Source organism: Agelaius tricolor, unplaced genomic scaffold (genome assembly GCF_023055355.1).
Source record: "Agelaius tricolor isolate 1412-34295 unplaced genomic scaffold, bAgeTri1.0.p SCAF_131, whole genome shotgun sequence".
Taxonomy (NCBI): domain Eukaryota; kingdom Metazoa; phylum Chordata; class Aves; order Passeriformes; family Icteridae; genus Agelaius; species Agelaius tricolor.
Window position 1 is genome coordinate 1,833 of NW_027269391.1, and position 18,711 is coordinate 20,543.

Here is an 18,711-nt window from a genome sequence, read left to right on the forward strand (position 1 = left end):
GGAAACAGAGGAAAAAAATGAGGGAAAAGTCGAAATTTGGGGGGGAAAAAGGTGAAATTTGGGGGGGGAAAAAGTGAAATTTGGGGGGGAAAAAGTGAAATTTGGGGGTTTGTGTGGGGGGAAACAGTGAAAAATGGGGGGAAAGTGAAATTTGGGGGAAAAAGTGAAATTTAGGGGTGGGGAGGGGGGAAACGGGAAAAATAGGGGAAAAACGGGAAATTTGGGGAAATTTGGGGGGAAAGAGGGGGAAAATATGGGGGGAAAAATGGGGAAATTTGGGGGGTTTGTGTGGGGGGAAGAGAGGGGAAAAATGGGGGAAAAAGGGGGAATTTGGGAGGGAAAAAAGTGAAATTTGGGGGTGGGAGGGGGGGAAAAAGTGAGAAAATGGGGGGAAAAGGGAAAATTTGGGGGTGGGAGGGGGAAACAGGGGAAAAATGGGGGAAAAAGGAAATTTGGGAGTTTGTGTGGGGGGGAAATAGGGAAATTTGGGGGTGGGAGGGGGAGAAATACAGAGAAAAATGGGGGGAAAAGTGAAATTTGGGTATTTTGTGTGCCTGGGTCATTTTGGGGCAGTTTTGGGTCATTTTGGGTCATTTTTGGCCATTTTTGACACTCACCCTCCTGAACTCCTCCATCTCCTCGTCCTGCCAGGCTCATTTTGGGCAGTTTAAGCCGTTTTTGGGGTCATTTTTTGGGTCATTTTTGGCCATTTTCTCACTCACCCTCCTGAACTCCTCCATCTCCTCGCCCTGCCAGGCTCATTTTGGGGCAGTTTTGGGTCATTTTAAGCCATTTTTGGGTCATTTTTGGCCATTTTCACACTCACCCTCCTGAACTCCTCCATCTCCTCGCCCTGCCAGGCTCATTTTGGGCATTTTTGGCCGTTTTTGGGTCATTTTTGGGTATTTTCTCACTCACCCTCCTGAACTCCTCCATCTCCTCGCCCTGCCAGGCTCATTTTGGGTCATTTTAAGCTGTTTTTGGGTCATTTTTGGCCGTTTTTGACACTCACCCTCCTGAACTCCTCCATCTCCTCGCCCTGCCAGGCTCATTTTGGGGCAGTTTAAGCCGTTTTTGGGTCATTTTTGGGTCATTTTTGGGTATTTTCTCACTCACCCTCCTGAACTCCTCCATCTCCTCGTCCTGCCAGGCTCATTTTGGGGCATTTTAAGCCATTTTTGGGTCATTTTTGGCCGTTTTTGGGTATTTTCTCACTCACCCTCCTGAACTCCTCCATCTCCTTGCCCTGCCAGGCTCATTTTGGGGCAGTTTTGGGTCATTTTGGGTCATTTTTGGCCGTTTTTGACACTCACCCTCCTGAACTCCTCCATCTCCTCGTCCTGCAGGGACCCCGCGGGGGAGGGGCCGGGGCTCAGCCCCCGCTCGGGGCTGGGCGGGGCCTGGGGGGCGGGGCCTGCGCCGGGGGCGTGGCCGAGGAGGAGGCGGCGCCGCCCAGCCCCAGCCCCAGCTGCGAGCTGAGCTCCGATTGGTCGATGGTGGTGAGGGGCGTGGCCAGGGGCGTGGCCAGCAGCGCGGCGGGGCTGAGGGCGCCCAGGGGACCTCGATGGTCACGGGGGCGCTGGGGGGGAACTGGGACCCCATGGGCGGCTCCAGCTCCTGGAAAAGGCCAAAAAACCAAATTATTTAACCCAAAATAGAATTATTTGCCCAAAAGTATAATCATTGAACTAAAATCCTGGTTATTGAACCCAAAATACAGATCATTGACCTCAAAATTCCGGTTATTGACACCCCAAAAAATCTGATTTTTTTGGGTTATTTTCAGCCCCATTTTCAGGACTGTGCCCAGCCCATTTTTGGGGTTAAATTCCCCATTTTTGGGGTTAAATTCCCTCCATTTTTGGGGTTAAATCTACTCCATTTTTGAGGTTAAATTCCCCCATTTTTGGGGTTAAATTCCGTCCATTTTTTGAATTAAATTCCCCCCATTTTTGGGGTTAAATTCCCCCATTTTTAAGGTCAAATTCCCTCCATTTTTGAGGTTAAATTCCCCCATTTTTGGGGTTAAATTCCCTCCGTTTTTAAGGTTAAATTCCCTCCATTTTTGGGGTTAAATCCTACTCCATTTTTGAGGTTAAATTCCCCTATTTTTGGGGTTAAATTCCGTCCATTTTTTGAATTAAATTCCCCCCATTTTTGGGGTTAAATTCCCCCATTTTTGGGGTTAAATCCCCTCAATTTTTGGGGTTAAATTCCCCCATTTTTAAGGTTAAATTCCCTCCATTTTTGGTGTTAAATCCCCTCCATTTTTGCGGTTAAATTCCCCCACTTTTGGGGTTAAATTCCCCCATTTTTGGGGTTAAATCCCCTCAATTTTTGGGGTTAAATTCCCCCATTTTTGGGATTAAATCCCCTCCATTTTTGAGGTTAAATTCCCCCACTTTTGGGGTTAAATTCCCAGCCCATTTTGGGGGTTAAATTCCCCATTTTGGGGCATCACTCCCCACCCCATTTTTGGGGTTAAATCCCCGATTTTTGGGACCATTCCTTCCCCATTCCCAGGACCATTCCCTCCCCATTTTTGGGGTCACAACCCCCATTTCCGGCCCAGCACTCACCATTTCCGGGTCCCACCTCCCATTTCCGGGGTCAAAGCCCCCATTTTTGGACCATTCCCTCCCAATTCCCAGCCCATTTTTGGGGTGAAACCCCCCCATTTTTGAGGCCATTCCCTCCCCATTTTTGAGACCATTCCCTCCCCATTTCCAGGACCATTCCCACCCCATTTTTGGGGTTAAACCCCCCTATTTGGGACATCACTCCCACCCCATTTTGGGGCATCACTCCCAGACCATTTTTGGAGTTAAATCCCCCATTTTTGAAACCACTCCCTCCCCATTTCCAGGATCATTTCCAGGACTATTTCTAGGGTCAAATCCCCCATTTTTGGGACCATTCCCTCCCCATTTCCAGGACCATTTCCAGCCCATTTTTGAGACCATTCCCTCCATTTCCAGGACCATTCCCAGGCCATTTCCGGGTCCCACCCCCCCACTTCCGGCCCCCACACTCCCCATTTTCCGGCCCAGCACTCACCATTTCCGGTCACACCCCCCATTTCCGGCCCAGCACTCACCATTTCCGGGTCACACCCCTCCCATTTCCGGGGTCAAAGCCCCCATTTTTGGGACCATTCCCTCCCAATTCCCAGGACCATTCACAGCCCATTTTTGGGGTCAAAGCCCCCATTTTTGAGACCATTGTCACCCCATTTCAGGACCATTCCCACCCCATTTTTGGGGTGAAACCCCCCATTTTTGGGACTTCAGTCCCACCCCATTTTCGGGGTCAAACCCCCCATTTTTGAGACCAATCCCTCCCCATTCTCAGGACCATTCCCACCCCATTTTTGGGGTCCCCACGCTCACCATGTTGAGCAGCCCCCCCCGTTTTTGGGGTCCCACCCCCCATTTTTGGGGCGAAACCCCCCCATTTCCAGCCCCACACTCACCATGTTGAGCAGCCCCCCCGGCTGCTCCATCATGCCCGGGGGCAGCCCCACGGCCACGGGCAGCTCCAGCCCCCCCCACGCCGTAGCCGGGGGGCGCGAACGGGGCCTCGGGGGCGCCGCCGGGCTCGGGCAGGTCCTCGAAGTGCCCGACCACGGCCAGCGAGGGGTCCGAGTCCAGCGGGATCGGGGGGATCTCGAACTCCTCGTCGCCCAGGCTGGGCGTGTGGAACGTCTGGGAAAGGGGGGGACGGGGGTTAGGGGGCGGAACTGGGGGTTTGGGGGTGAAATTGGGGGGATTGGGGGTTTGGGAGCGAAATTGGGGGGTTTGGGATTGAGATTGGGGGGTTTGGGATGAAGATTGGGGGGGGCTTGAACCTGAAATTGGGGGTTTGGGATGGAAATCGGGGGGTTTGGGATTGAGATTGGGGGGTTTGGGAGCAAAATCAGGGAGTTTGGACCTGAAATTGGGGGATTTGGACCTGAAATTGGGGGTTTGGGATTGAGATTGGGGGGTTTGGGAGCGAAATTGGGGGGGTTGGGAGAGAGATTGGGGGGGGGGGTTGACCTGAAATTGGGGGGTTTGGGAGCAAAATTGGGGGGGTTAGGGGGTGAAATTGGGGGTTTGGGAGTGAGATTGGTGAGTTACGGGGGTTTGGGAGAGAGATTGGGGGGTTTGGGAGCGAGACTGGAGGGGTTGGACCTGAAATTGGGGGGTTTGGGAGTGAAATCGGGGGGTTTGGGGAGTTTGGGAGCGAGATTGGGGGGTTTGGGGTTGAAATCAGGGCTTTGGACCTGAAATTGGGGGTTTGGGAACAAAATTTGGGGGTTTGAGAGCGAGATTGGGGGTTTGGGATGGAAATTGGGGGGTTTGGGGATGGAAATTTGGGATTAGGGGGGTTTGGGAGCAAAATTGGGGGGTTTGGGAGCGGGATCGGGGGGTTTGGGATGGAAATTGGGGGGGTTGGGAGTGAAATTGGGGGGTTTGGGATGGAAATTGGGGGGGTTTGGTAGGAGCGGGATCGGGGGGTTTGGGATGGAAATTGGGGGGGTTGGGAGCCAGATTGGGGGGGCTTGGACCTGAAATTGGGGGGTTTGGGAGCAAAATTGGGGAATTTGGGAGCCAGATTGGGGAACTGGGGGGTTTGGGAGTGAAATTGGGGGTTTGGGAGAGAAACTGGGGGGGTTGGGATGCAGATTGGGGGGGCTTGGACCTGAAATTGGGGGGTTTGGGAACAAAATTTGGGGCTTTGGGAGAGAGATTGGGGGATTTGGGATGGAAATTGGGGGGTTTGGGATGGAAATTTGGGATTAGGGGGGTTTGGGAGCAAAATCGGGGGGTTTGGGAGCAGGATCGGGGGGTTTGGGATGGAAATTGGGGGGGTTGGGAGAGAGATTGGGGGGTTTGGGAACAAAATCGGGGGGTTTGGGAGCGAGATTGGGGGGTTTGGAGTTGAAATCAGGGCTTTGGACCTGAAATTGGGGGTTTGGGAGCAAAACTGGGGGGTTTGGGATGGAAATGGGGGGTTTGGGAGTGAAATCAGGGGGTTTGGGAGAGAGATTGGGGGGTTTGGGAGTGAAATTGGGGGTTTGGAATCAAATTTGGCGGCTTTGGACCTGAAATTGGGGGGTTTGGGAGCAAAATTGGGGGTTTGGGATGGAAATCGGGGGGGGTTGGGATTGAGATTGAGGGGTTTGGGATGGAAATTGGGGCTTTGGACCTGAAATTGGGGAGTTTGGGGGCGAGATTGGGGGGTTTGGGATGGAAATCGGGGGGTTTGGGAGCAAAATCAGGGAGTTTGGACCTGAAATTGGGGGGTTTGGGAGCAAAATTGGGGGTTTGGGATGGAAATTGGGGGGTTTGGGAGCAAAATTGGGGGTTTGGGATGGAGATTGGGGGGTTTGGGATGGAAATTGGGGATTTGGGATTGAAATTGGGGTTTTGGGAGCAAAATTGGGGGTTTGAGATCGAAACTCGGGTTTGGGAGCGAAATTGGGGGTTTGGGATGGAAATTGGGGGGTTTGGACCTGAAATCGGGGGGTTTGGCACCAAAATTTGGGGGTTTGGCACCAAAATTTGGGGGTTTGGTACCAAAATCAGGGGGTTCCGGCCCAAAATCAGGTTTGGTGGAAAAACGGGGACTTTAGGACAGAAATCGGGGAGTTTCAGCCCAAAACTGGGGGTTCCCAACACAAAACTGGGGGTTCCCAACACCAAACTGGGGGTTTGGCACCAAAATCAGGGGGTTCCAGACAAAATTTGGGGTTTGGCACCAAAATTTGGGGGTTTGGCACCAAAATCTGGGGGTTCCAGACAAAATTTGGGGTTTGGCACCAAAATCAGGGGGTTCCGGACAAAATTTGGGCAGTTTGGCGCCATAATCCAGGGATTTGGGGCAAAAACTCAGAGGTTTTGTACAAAACGAGGGAGCTGTGAGCAAAAATGTGGAAATTCATTCCCAAACCCAAAGGGTTTCAGCCCAAAATCAGGGCACAAAAATTGAGGCGGTTCCAAGGCAAAATCAGAAAAAATTCAATTTTTTCTTCCCAGCCCCACCCTCAGCAGGGGCTGTGCCCCAGGGGCTCCTTTGGGATTTGCCCAAATTTGCCCTTTTCCCGCCCGTTTCTCACCTCGGCCCCGCTGAGGAAGGGGTGGGAGGCGCCGGTGATGGCCAGGTAATTGTCACTGCCCCCGGGGAACTGCAGGAACCACAGCAACTCAGCCCAAATTCAGCCCTGTTCTTCCCTTCTCCTCCTTTTTTAACTTTTCCCCCATTTTTTTCCAAGTTTTTCCCCATTTTTTCCCACTTTTCCCCCATTTTTCCCACTTTTCCCCCATTTTTTCCCACTTTTCCCCCATTTTTATCTCATTTTTTCCCCTTTTTTCCTCACTTTTTCCCCTAATTTCCCCTCTTTCTTCACACTTTCCCCCCCTTTTTACTTCTTTCCCCACTTTTCTCTTTATTTCCCATTTTCCTCCTCTTTCTTTCCCATTTTTCCCCTTTCACCTCTTTCTTACCCATTTTTCCCTATTTTCCCCACATTTTCCCTCAATTTTCCCAACTTATTCCCTTTTTCCCCCCACCTTTTCATTTTTCTTTTACTTCTTCCCTTTTATCCCAAATTTTTCCATTTTTTCTTCCGTTTTTCTCATTTTTTCCAGCTTTTCCCCCTACTTTTTGCTTTTTTCCCCCATTTTTGCCCTTTTTTTCCCCACTTCCCCCTTTTTTCCAAATTTCCCCCCTTTTCCCGATATTTTCCCCACTTCTCCATTTTTTCCCCCCTTTTTTCCCATTTTCCCCGATTTTCACCCCATTTTCCCCTCACGCTCTCCCCACCTCACTGTAACCTTCTCAAACCCCCATTTTTTCTCTTTTCTTCCCCTTTTTTCCCCCATTTTCCCCTCAGACCAGAACCTTTTTTCCCATTTTCTCTTTCTTTCCCCATTTTCCCCCATTTTTCCCCATTTTCCCCTCACGCTCTCCCCCCACACCCTAAACCCCCTTTTTGCCCCCATTTTCTTCCTTTTTCTCCCATTTTTCCCCTTCTTTCCCCTCACATCACAATATTTTCCCTCATTTTCCCCTTTTTTCCTGATTTTCGCCCCATTTCCCCCTCACGCTCTCCGCCCTCCCCCCCCGCTCCCCAAACCCCCATTTTCCCGCCCCAACCTCCCCGCCCCGCCCCCAGCCGCCCCTGAGCGCGTTTATTTCCCCCTTTTTTCCCATTTTTGGCCGTTTTTTGCCCCATTTTTCCCCTCACGCCCGCCCCCCCCTCACCTCCATCGCGCCGCCGCTCCCCCCCCCCGGGGCGCCGCGCGCCGAAGCGGAAACCCCGCCCCTCCCTGGCGCCGCCATTTCCGCTGCCGCCACCATAGAGACGAAACCTCCCTGCGGACAACCCAACCGCAACCCAGCCGTTTAAACCCCCTCTCTGTGACACCAAAAAACCAACTTGGGGCGTTTCGACAAATTTTAGATTTTTTTTGTTTAAAAACAGAGAGGGAACGAGAGCATAGAAGCGTTGGAGGACCGAGCTAGAGCGGCACCGGAATAGGAAAGGAGGAGCCCTCAGGGAGGATATGGGGAGGAACCATAGAGAAGGGGCGGAGCGCCGCCGGAAGGGGCGGGGCGCCAGCGGCGGGCGCGCGCGGCGCGGGCGGTGCGTCATCGGCGGCGACGGGCGGGGGGGGAGGGGCGGGGCGGGGGGGGGCTGAGGGGGGGAGGGGGGGGGCCGTGAGGGGGGGAGGGGGGGGAGGGGTCCGGGGCAGATTTTGGGGGAAATTCGGGCGGATTTGGGGATTTGGGGGCGGCCCGGGGGGGCCCACGGGGTGTGGGAGGGGCGGGGGAGGAATTGAGGGGGGGGGGGGAATGTTCGTGAGGGGATGGGGGGGGGGTTGGGGGGAGACGTGAGGGGATTTGGGGTGAAATGTGAGGGTTTGAGGGGTTTGGGGGAGGTATGAGGGGGTTTGGGGTTAAATGAGTGAGAAATGAGGGGGGTTGGGGGAAATGAGCGGGAAATGAGGGGATATGGGGTGAAATGAGGGGATTTGGGGCGTTTGGGGGGTGAAGGGAGGAGGCGTGAGGGGATTTTGGGTTAAATGTGGGGATTCGAGGGGTTTGGGTAAGAAATGAGGGGATTTGGGTGAGGTATGAGGGGATTTGGGGAAATATGAGGGGATTTGGGTGAGGGATGAGGGGATTTGGGGGTGAAATGAGGATTTGAGGAATTTGGGTGAGAAATGAGGGGGTTTGGGGCAAAATGAGGGGATTTGACGGGTTTGGGTGAGAAATGAGAGGGTTTGGGGAGAAATGAGGGGATTTCGGGAGAAATGAGAGGATTTGGGACAAAAAAAGTGAGAAATGAGGGATCTTGGGGGAGGTATGAGGGGATTTGGGGTGAAATGAGGGAATTTGAGGGTTTTGGGTGAGAAATGAGGGGGTTTGGGGTGAAAAGAGGAGAATTGAGGTGAAATTAGGAGGTTTGAGGGGTTCGGAGAAGAAATGAGGGACTTTGGGTTGAAATGAAGGGATTTGAGGGGGTTTGGGAGAGAAATGAGGGGATTTGGGGTGAAATAAGGAGATTTGAGGGATTTGGGTTGAAATGAGGAAATTCGAGGGATTTGGGAAAGAAATGAGAGGATTTGGGGAGATTTTTGGGTGAAATCAGGAGGTTCTGAGGGGTCTCTGGAGGGATTTTGGGTGAAATCAGGAGGTTTTGCAGAAATCAGGAATTTTTAAAGGGAGTTTGTGGAAAATTAGGTGGAAATTCAGAGGTTTTGAGGAGTCTCAGAGGGGATTTGAGGGAAAATCTAAAGATTTAAGGTTCTTTAGGGGATTTTGGGGTGAAACCAGGAGGTTTTGGGGTGAAATCAGGAGATTTTGGTGGAATCGGGAGATTTTGGGGTGAAACCAGGAGGTTTTGGGTTAAATCAGGAGATTTTGGTGTAATCGGGAGATTTTGGGGTAAAATCAGGAGGTTTTGGTGTTACTGAGGAAGCCCCGCCCCCAATTGACGAAGCCCCTCCCTCTTTCCAGGACCCTGCGCTCCCCATTGGTCCGTGTTTGGTGACGTCATCGCGGGTGGCACCAATCAGAGGTGAGGGACGGGACCAAGAGGCCAAACTGGGACCCCAAAATTTCGTGTTTCAAACCCAAATTCCAGACTCGGATCCCAAAATTTCCTGCTTTTAACCCAAATTCCAGGGTCCTTTACCAAATTCCAACATTTCCAAAATTCTGCTTTTATTTCCTCAAATTCCTTTTTGTTTTGACCTAAATTTCCTTTTTTTAACCCAAATCCCAGAGTTTCACCGCAAATTCCACTTTTTTTGGCCCAAAATTCATGAATTTCAACCAAAATTCTGATTTCTCCACCTCCAATTCCAGGGTTTTGCCCCAAATTCCAAAGTTTTATCCCAAATTCAGTATTTTTCACCCCATATTTCTATTTCTGGCTGAATTTTCCCTTCAAATTTAAAGATTTAAACTTTAAAAAGTAAAACGTCTAGAACTTTAAATCACAGTTCTTTGTAATATTTACCCTATGTCAGTTAACTTAATTAATTTAAATTAATTTAAGTGAGTTTGGCTAATTTATATCATTTTAACTCAACTATTTAATTTTCAATGAAATTACTTTTAACTCAAATCACACAGCTGAAATCACAATTTTTAACACAACAAAATTTGTTGAATTTTAAAATGTTTTTAAAATATTTTAACTTTTAATTCCATATATGGTTCATTTTAAACTGGAGAAATTTGGAGTATTTTGGTAATTTAGTAAAAAACCCACCAAAACCCTGAATTTTGAGGATTTTTATCCTTTTTTGGGGGTTAAAATTGGATTTTTTGGGGCAGTTTTGCTCCCAATTTGCTCCCAAATTTCCTCCAAAACAAGAAATTGAGATTTTTTTTCAACCTTTTTATCCCAAAAATTGAAAGATTTGGGGGGTATTTTTTTCTTTTTGGATTTAAAACCTGAATTTTGGGGGGATTTGCCCAGAATTTGGTGCCGAGGTTCCTAAAAAATGTCAAATGTTGAGATTTTCCCTATTTTTTACTGGTGAAAAAAATAAATTTGAGGAGATTTGAGCGTTTCTTGGGACAAATTCCTGTAATTTTATCCATTTTTTGTGTTATTTGTATTAATTTGGGACCACTTAATGCTAATTTTTACCCTTACAAATCCATTTCGAGGCATTTTAGTGAAATTTTGGGATCTTTTAGCGTCGTTTTGGGACCATAATTATCAATTTTGTGCCCTTTTAGTTCTATTTTTATCCTTTTGGGACCTTTTAAACCTCGTTTCGGGACGATTTTATCAATTTTGTGACAATTTTAATCCATTTTGTGCCCATTTTAGTCCATTGTTATAACCATTTAATCCATTTTTATGCCCATTTTATCCTCATTTTGGCCATTTTATCCATTTTTATGCCATTCCAATCCATTTTTATACCCTTCAGTACCTTTTTTGGCTATTTTTATCCATTTTGTGCCTTTCATTTCCATTTTTTTGCCTTTTGAGGTCTCAGCCCGGATCCCTGAGGGCCTATTGGGGCCACTTTTTGCAATTTTGGGGGCATTTTCAGCCCAATCTCGCCCCTTTTGTCCCCAAACCGGCATTTCCGAGTGTTTTTTCCCCCATTTTCCGGTTTTTGCCCGATTTTCCCGTTTTTTGCTCGTTTTTTCCGATTTTTTTTGCCCGATTTTCCCCGATCTTCCCCCAGTCCCAGGCCCGGCCGCAAACCCGCCCTCGATTTTGGCGCCGCCGCCGCCGCTCGGGGCGATGCGGCCCGATCGCGGCCAATCCCTTCCATTCCCGCCGCTCCTGCCGCTTTTTTGCGCTCAAATCCGACAGATTTGGGTTTATTTTTAAATTTTTTTTAATCTATGATTTTTTTTTCCTCCCTCTGAGGGCGAAGGACCCCGCGTCCCCCTCAGCGCCACAAGATGGCGGCTCGCGGCTGCCCGCGCTCCCGCCTGCCCCGCGCGCTCCGGCAGCGCCGCGGCCACCCCTAAACGAAGGCCCCCCCCACCATGTCCGTGAGGGGGAGCGCTTCCGGGTGGGCGTGCGCAACGCACCCGGCTGGCGGCTGCTCCGACCAATCAGCGCGCGGCGCCGGCGGGGCTCAGCCAATGGGGAGCGAGGCGGAGGGGCGTGGCCGGCTGGGAAGGGGGCGTGGCCGTGCGCGCGCTGCGTTGCGCCGCGAGCCGCTCCGTGAGGGCGCCCCCGGGCTCGGCGCGCGCGCGCGGGGGGGGCACGAGCGGCGGCGCCCCCCCCCCCCCCCCCACACCCCCTTGCTCCCCCCCCTTCCTTTAAAAATTTAAATATTTTTTAAAAAACAAAAATCATTTCTGTGGGGAAACCCCCCCCGAATATCGGCCCGAAGCGAGGGGGGTGGCGGATTTCCCTTCCCTTCCCCCCCTTTTCCCTCAGGCGCTCGGCGGGACAGGTAAGGCGGGAATGGGGGGGGGATCGGCCCTCATGGGGGTCGTGAGGGGAGGGGGGGGAGGGGAGCGGCCCTCATGGGGGGCTCTGGTGGGGTCCGGGTGGGCCGGGCTGGGTCTCAGTTTGGGGTCCCAGTTTGGGCCAGAATGGGATCCCAGTTACCTTGAACTGGAGCTCCAGTCTGGGGTCCCAGTTACCCGAAATTGGGTCCCAGTTCCCCCAGTTTGTTGTCCCACTTCCCCCCAGTTTGGGATCCCAGTTACCCCAAGTTTGGGTCCCAGTTTGGGCCAGATTGGGGTCCCAGTTACGCCCAGTTTTGGGGTCCCAGTTACCCCAAATCGAGATCCCAGTTACCCTAAATTGGGCTCCCAGTTTGGGCCAGACTGGGGTCCTCGCTTTTGCTAAATTGGGGTCCCAGTTCGTGCTTGATTGGGGTCCCAGTTACCCCAGATTGGGGTTCCAGTTACTCTCAATTGGGGTCCCAGTTTGGGGTCCCAGTTACCCTAAATTGGGGTCCCATTTTGGGCCATTTGGGGGTTCCAATTTGTCCTAAATTGGGGTCCCAGTTTGGGCCACATTGGAGTCCCCGTTACCCCATATTGGGGTCCCAGTTATCCCAAATTGAGGTCCCACTTTGTCCTAAATTTGGGTTCCAGATATTCTAAATGGGAGTCCCAGTTTGGGCCAGGTTGGGGTCCCAGTTACCCCCAGTTTGGGGTCCCAGTTTGTGCTAAATTGGGGTCCCAGTTACCCCAAATTGGGGTCTCAGTTTGCGACACTTTGGGGTCCCAGTTATTACCAGTTTGCGATCCCAGTTACCCCAAATTGGGTCCCAGTTTGGGGTCCCAGTTACCCCCAATTGGGTCCCAGTTTGGGATCCCAGTTACCCCAAATTGGGGTCCCAGTTTGGGGTCCCAGTTACCCCAAATTGGGTCCCAGTTTGGGATCCCAGTTACCCCCAGTTGGGTCCCAGTTTGGGATCCCAGTTATCTCCGGTTTGGGGTCCCAGTTTGGGCCACTTTGGGGTCCCAGTTATTACCAGTTTGGGATCCCAGTTACCCCAAATTGGGGTCCCAGTTTGGGCCACTTTGAGGTCCCAGTTTGCACCACTTTGGGATCCCAGTTACTCCCAATTGGGTCCCAGTTTGGGATCCCAGTTACCCCCAATTGGGTCCCAGTTTGGGGTCCCAGTTACCACAAATTGGGTCCCAGTTTGGGATCCCAGTTACCCCAAATTGGGTCCCAGTTTGGGGTCCCAGTTACCCCAGTTTGGGGTCCCAGTTTGCGATCCCAGTTACCCCAAATTGGGTCCCAGTTTGGGATCCCAGTTACCCCCAGTTGGGTCCCAGTTTGGGATCCCAGTTACCCCAAATTGGGTTCCAGTTTGGGCTCCCAGTTCCCCCCAGTTCCCCCCAGTTTGTGCTCCCAGTTCCCCCAGTTGGGTCCCAGTTTGGGGTCCCAGTTACCCCAAATTGGGGTCCCAGTTTGGGCCACATTGGGGTCCCAGTTACCCCAAATTGGGTCCCAGTTTGGGATCCCAGTTACCCCAAATTGGGGTCCCAGTTTGCACCACTTTGGGGTCCCAGTTATTACCAGTTTGGGGTCCCAGTTTGGGCCACTTTGGGGTCCCAGTTACCCCAAACTGGGGTCCCAGTTACCCCAAATTGGGTCCCAGTTTGGGCCAGTTTGGGGCTCCCAGTTCCCCCCAGTTTGTGCTCCCAGTTCCCCCCAGTTTGTGCTCCCAGTTTCCCCCAGTTTGAGCTCCCAGTTCCCCCAGTTTGGGCTCCCAGTTCCCCCAGTTTCCCCCAGTTTGGGGTCTCCCATTTTCCCCAGCTCCTTTCCTGCCTCATTTTGGGTGCAAACCCCACAATTTTGGGGTCCCCCTGACCCCCCCTCTTTTCTCTCTCCCCACAGCCTGGAGCTCCGGAGCCCCCCCAGCCTCAGAAGAGCCCCCCAAAAACCCCAAATTCCCCCCAAAAAACCCCAAAATCCCCCCAAAACCCCCAAATTCCCCCCAAATTCCCCCCAAAACCTCCCCAGCACCCCCAAATTCCCCCTGGGACTCCCCAACCCCCCCAGTTTGGGGTTGGGGACCCCCAATTCCCCCCAGGACCCCCCTAAATCCTCCCCAAAATTTCCATTTTTGGGGGTTGGGGACCCCCAGATCCCCCAAATTCCACCCAGGACCCCCCAAATTTCCATTTTTTGGGGTCTGGGCCCTTAAAACGCCCCAAAATTCTGATTTTTAGTGATTGGGACCTCCCAGATCTCCCCCAAACCCCCCAAATTTTGGATTTTTGGGGTCGGGACCCCCAAATCCTCCCCGAATTTTGGATTTTCGGGGTCAGGACCCCCCAAACCTCCCCCAGACCCCCCCAAATTCCCAATTTTTGGGGTTGTGCCCCCAAGACCCCCCCAAATTTTTGATTTTTGGGTTCAAACTCCCCCAAATTGTTGATATTCACAGTCAGGACCCCCAAACCCCCCCCTCAATTTTTGATTTTCGGGGTCGAGACCCCCAAATTCCCGATTTTTGGGGTCAGCACAACCCCAAACCCCCCCCACTCAAATTTCAGCTTTTTTGGGCTTTTTGGACTCCCCAAACTCCCCCTAAATCCCCATTTTTTGGGTCAGAACCCCCCTAAATCTTCATTTTTTGGGTCACAACCCCATAAATCTTCATTTTTTGGGGTCACAACCCCTCAAATCCCCATTTTTTGGGTCACAATCCCCTAAAATTCCCATTTTTTGGGTCAGAACCCCCATAAATCCCCATTTTTTGGGGTCACAACCCCCTCAAATCCCCATTTCCCCCTAAATCCCCATTTTTTTTGGGTCAGAATCCCCTAAATTCCCATTTTTTGGGGTCAGAACCCCCTCAAATCCCCATTTCCCCCTCAAATCCCCATTTTTTTTTGGGTTACAACCCCTCAAATCCCCATTTTCCCCTCAAATCCCCATCACAACCCCCTCAAATCCCCATTTTTTTGGGCCAAAATCCCCTCAAATCCCCATTTTTTGGGGTCAGAACCACTCAAATCTTCATTTTTTGGGTCAGAACCCCCTAAATCCCCATTTTTTGGGGTCACAGCCCCCTCAATCCCCATTTCCCCCTCCAATCCCCATTTTTTGGGGTCAGAACCCCCAAATTTTTGATTCTCGCATTCAACCCCCCCAATCCCCAATTTCGGGGGTCCCTCCCCTCCCCCCAACATGGCCGACCCCATCATGGACCTTTTTGACGACCCCAACCTGTTCGGCCTGGACCCCCTCCCCCCCGAGGACCTGGTGGCCCCGCCCCCTGCCCCTCCCCCCTCCTCCTCGGCCCCGCCCCCCGCGCCCACCCCTCCCCCCACCGACCCCCTGGCCGAGGCTTTGGGGCTCTCGGGGGCCCTGGACCCCCCCCAGACCCCCCAAAACCCCCCGGACCCGCCCCCAAACCCCGCCCCGCCCCTCCCACAACCGGAAGCGGAAGTGCTGAGCCAGGGAAATCCCTTCATGGGGGTCTCCGCCCCTGCCCCCGCCCCCTCGGGACCCCCCCCTCCCCCTCCTCCTCCCCCCAAAATCGTCATCCTCAAAGCCCCGCCCCCACCGGGAGGAGGCCCCGCCCCGGCCACGCCCAACGGCGGCAAAGTCACCTTGGCCAAGGTGCTGGCCCCGCCCACCATCCGCGCGGGGGGCGTGGCCTCCTCGGCAGCAGCGGCAGGGGGCGTGGCCTCCTCGGCGGCAGCGGCGGGGGGCGTGGCCTCGGCGGCAGGGGGCGGGGCCAGGCAGGTGAAGCAGCTGCTGCTGCAGCCCCTGAAGGCCACGGCGGGGGCGGGGCCGGGCGCACCTGGGAGCCCCGCCCTGAAACCCGGACTGAGCCTGGGGCCCGCCCAGGTGAGAGCACGGGGGATGGGTGGGGCTGGGGGGGGACAGGTGGGGCTTGGGTGTGGCCAGGTGGGGTCTGAGGGGGATTTGGGTGTGGCCAGGTGGGGTCAGGTGAGGTGTGGGTGTGGCCAGGTGGGGTCAGGTGAGGTTTGGGTGTGGCCAGGTGGGGTCTGAGGGGGTTTGGGAGGGGCCAGGTGAGTGTGGGTGTGGCCAGGTGGGGATTGGGAGGGGCTGGGTGGGGTTTGGGCGTGGCCAGGTGTGGTTTAACAATGTCCAGCGGAGCTGTGGGGTCCCACCCCAATGTCCATCGTCACTGACCAGTGCCCCCTGCGCTGACCACTGACCCCTGAGTGACCACTGACCTCTGCCCATCCCCACACTGACCACTGACCCCTGAGTGACCAGTGAGTGACCACTGACCCCTGAGTCGCTACTGACCCCTGTCCATCCCTGACTGACCCCTGAGTGACCACCGACCTCTGTCCATCCCCACACTGACCACTCACACTGACTCCTGAGTGATCTCTGAGTGACCACTGACTGACCACTGACCCCTGAGTGACCCCTGAGTGACCACTGACCAGTGACTGACCACTGACCCCTGAGTGACCACTGACCAGTGACTGACCACTGACCCTTGAGTGATCTCTGACTGACCACTGAGCTCTGACTGACCACTGAGCTCTGTCCATCCCTGCACTGACCCCTGAGTCACCACTGACCCCTGAGTGACCACTGACCCTTGAGTGACCAGTGGCTGACCACTGATCCCTGACTGACCACTGACCGCTATCCCAGTGTCCATCCCCACACTGACCACTCACACTGAGCACTGGTCCCTGACTGACCACTGACCTCTGTCCATCCCCACACTGACCACTGACCCCTCACACTGACTGGTGTCTGTGTGTCCGTGTGTCTGCAGGGCGAGTCCAAGCGCATCACGCTGGTCCTGCAGGGGTCGGACATTTGTCCATCCCCACACTGACCACTGACCCCTGAGTGACCACTGGCCCCTCCCACTGACCCCTGACCCCTGTCCGTCTGTCCGTCCGCAGGGCGAGTCCAAGCGCATCACGCTGGTGCTGCAGCAGACACCTGCCCCAGGTGCCCCACCTGGCCAGCGCCACACTGACCATTGACTGACCATTGACACTGACCATTGACTGACCACTGACCCCTGACCCCTCACACTGACCGCTGTCTGTCTGTCCGTCCGCAGGGCGAGTCCAAGCGCATCACGCTGGTGCTGCAGCAGACACCTGCCCCAGGTGCCCCACCTGGCCAGCGCCACGTCGTCCTGGGCACCCTGCCCGGCAAGCTCCTCCTGCAGGGCGGGGCCGCGGCCACGCCCCCCGGCGCGGCGGCCAAGGCCACGCCCCCCGGCGCTCCGGCCAAGGTGGTGACCATCCAGCTGCAGGTGCAGCCCCCGGCCGCGGCCGGACAGGCGGCCGGACAGAAGATCCAGCTGATCCAGCAGGCGCCGGGGGCGGGGCCCGTGGGCGTGGCCCAGGTGCCGCAGGTGGTGGGCGGGGCCGGGCAGAGGCTGACGGTGCCGCTCAAGGTGGTGCTGCAGCCGCAGGTGAGCCACGGGGCGTGGTCAATGTGGGGTGGGCGTGGTCAGTTTGGGGTGGGAGTGGTCTGTGGGGTGGGTGTGGTCAGTGGGGTGGGAGTGGTCAGTTTGGGGTGGGAGTGGTCAGTGTGATGGGAGTGGTCAGTTTGGGGTGGGAGTGGTCAGTTTGGGGTGGGAGTGGTCAGTTTGGAGTGGGAGTGGTCAGTGGGGGTGGGAGTGGTCAGTGTGATGGGAGTGGTCAGTTTGGGGTGGGAGTGGTCAGTGTGATGGGAGTGGTCAGTTTGGGGTGGGAGTGGTCAGTTTGGGGTGGGTGTGGTCAGTGTGATGGGAGTGGTCAGTGGGGGTGGGAGTGGTCAGTGTGATGGGAGTGGTCAGTGGGGGTGGGAGTGACCACCACCCAACCACGCCTTCACTGACCACCACCCGACCATGGCCTTGTTGGTCACCATCTCAACATGGTGGTCACCACTCCACGTCCTCACTGACCACCACCCGCCCACACTCTCACTGACCACCACCCAACCACGGCCTGGCTGACCACAATCTCAACACGGTGGTCAGTCCTCCACATCCTCACTGACCATCACTTGACCACGCCCCCACTGACCACAATCTCAACGTGGTGGTCACTCCTCCACATCCTCAGTGACCACCACCCAACCACGGCCTTGTTGGTCATGATCTCAACATGGTGGTCACCACTCACTGACCACCACCCAACCATGGCCTGGCTGACCATTACTTGACCACGGCCTTGTTGGTCATGATCTCAATGTGGTGGTCACTCCTCCACATCCTCACTGACCACCACCTGCCCACGCCCCCACTGACCACCACTTGACCATGGCCTTGTTGGTCATGATGTCAGTGTGGTGGTCACCACTCCATCTCCTCACTGACCACAATCTCAACGTGGTGGTCACTCATCCATATCCTCACTGACCACAACCTCAACGTGGTGGTCACTCTTCCACATCCTCACTGACCACCACCCGCCCACGCCCTCCCTGACCACCACCACTCCACATCCTCACTGACCACCACCACTCCATGTCCTCACTGACCACAGTCTCAACACAGTGGTCACCACTCCACATCCTCACTGACCACCACTTGACCACGCCCTCACTGACCACAATCTCAACACCGTGGTCACCACTCCACGTCCTCACTGACCCCCACCCGCCCACGCCCCCGCTGACCACCACCCAACCATGGCCTGGCTGACCACAATCTCAGTGTGGTGGTCACCACTCACTGACCCCCACCCGCCCACGCCCCCGCTGACCACCGACCCCTCCTGTCCCCCTGTCCCAGGCCGGCTCCTCCTCGGGCGCGCCCTCCGCCGGCCTCTCGGTGGTCAAGGTGCTGAGTGGCTCGGAGATGACCGCGCTGACCACAGCGGCGGCGCCGTCGGTGCCACGCGGGGGCGGCTGCTCGGACGAGAGCCGCAAGCTGGAGCACCAGAAGAAGCAGGAGAAGGCGAACCGCATCGTGGCCGAGGCCATCGCCCGCGCCCGCGCCCGCGGCGAGCAGAACATCCCCCGCGTGCTCAACGAGGACGAGCTGCCCAGCGTCCGGCCCGAGGACGAGAGTGACCGCAAGCGCCGGCGCAAGGACAGGGCCACGGCCACGGCCAAGGAGGAGCGGCCGCGCCGGGGCAAGGGGCAGGGCAAGAGCAAAGCCAGGGGCAAGGCCAGGTGAGAATGGGGCGGGGCTGGGGCGGGGCTGGTGGTCATCAGGGGTTGGGGGTCATTGGGGGTCATTGGTGGTCATCATGGGCTTGGGGGTCGTTGGTGGTCATCTGAGGTTGGGGGTCATCATGGGGTTGGTGGTCATTGTG

General features: G+C 54.8%; 2 protein-coding genes and 1 long non-coding RNA gene across 3 annotated transcripts in view; 2 read left to right on the forward strand and 1 right to left on the reverse strand.

Moving 5' to 3' along the window:
• Positions 1-546: 546 nt before the first annotated feature.
• Positions 547-7,510, reverse strand: LOC139586685 (TOX high mobility group box family member 4-like). Its single transcript, XM_071420269.1, has 4 exons — positions 7,249-7,510; positions 6,101-6,169; positions 3,473-3,704; positions 547-1,617 (listed from the first exon to the last, which is right to left on the reverse strand). The coding sequence occupies exons 1-4, from the start codon at positions 7,342-7,344 to the stop codon at positions 1,373-1,375; spliced, it is 642 nt and encodes a 213-aa protein (XP_071276370.1). The 5' UTR covers positions 7,345-7,510; the 3' UTR covers positions 547-1,372.
• Positions 7,511-8,358: 848 nt separating this feature from the next.
• On the forward strand, positions 8,359-13,642 carry LOC139586686 (uncharacterized). The gene is made up of 2 exons (XR_011677906.1): positions 8,359-9,067; positions 13,340-13,642. It is a non-coding gene; the product is annotated as an uncharacterized lncRNA (long non-coding RNA).
• Positions 13,643-14,226: 584 nt separating this feature from the next.
• The window catches only part of LOC139586684 (chromodomain-helicase-DNA-binding protein 8-like), a 60,229-nt gene continuing 55,744 nt past the window's right edge, over positions 14,227-18,711 (forward strand). Inside the window, exons 1-3 of the mRNA XM_071420268.1 lie at positions 14,227-15,304; positions 16,518-16,877; positions 18,186-18,568. Coding sequence (XP_071276369.1) covers positions 14,639-15,304; positions 16,518-16,877; positions 18,186-18,568 — 1,409 coding nt within the window. The 5' untranslated portion in view covers positions 14,227-14,638. The remainder of the gene's footprint in view (positions 15,305-16,517; positions 16,878-18,185; positions 18,569-18,711) is intronic.

Excerpts from the sequence above, each read along its gene's own strand:
- LOC139586685 (XM_071420269.1), bottom strand. The coding sequence starts at position 7,344 with ATGGTGGCGGCAGCGGAAATGGCGGCGCCAGGGAGGGGCGGGGTTTCC. Across the intron at positions 3,705-6,100 it reads CCTTCCTCAGCGGGGCCGAG|ACGTTCCACACGCCCAGCCT; the intron begins GTGAGAAACGGG and ends CCCCTTTCCCAG. Across the intron at positions 1,618-3,472 it reads CGGGGGGGCTGCTCAACATG|GAGCTGGAGCCGCCCATGGG; the intron begins GTGAGTGTGGGG and ends GGCCTTTTCCAG.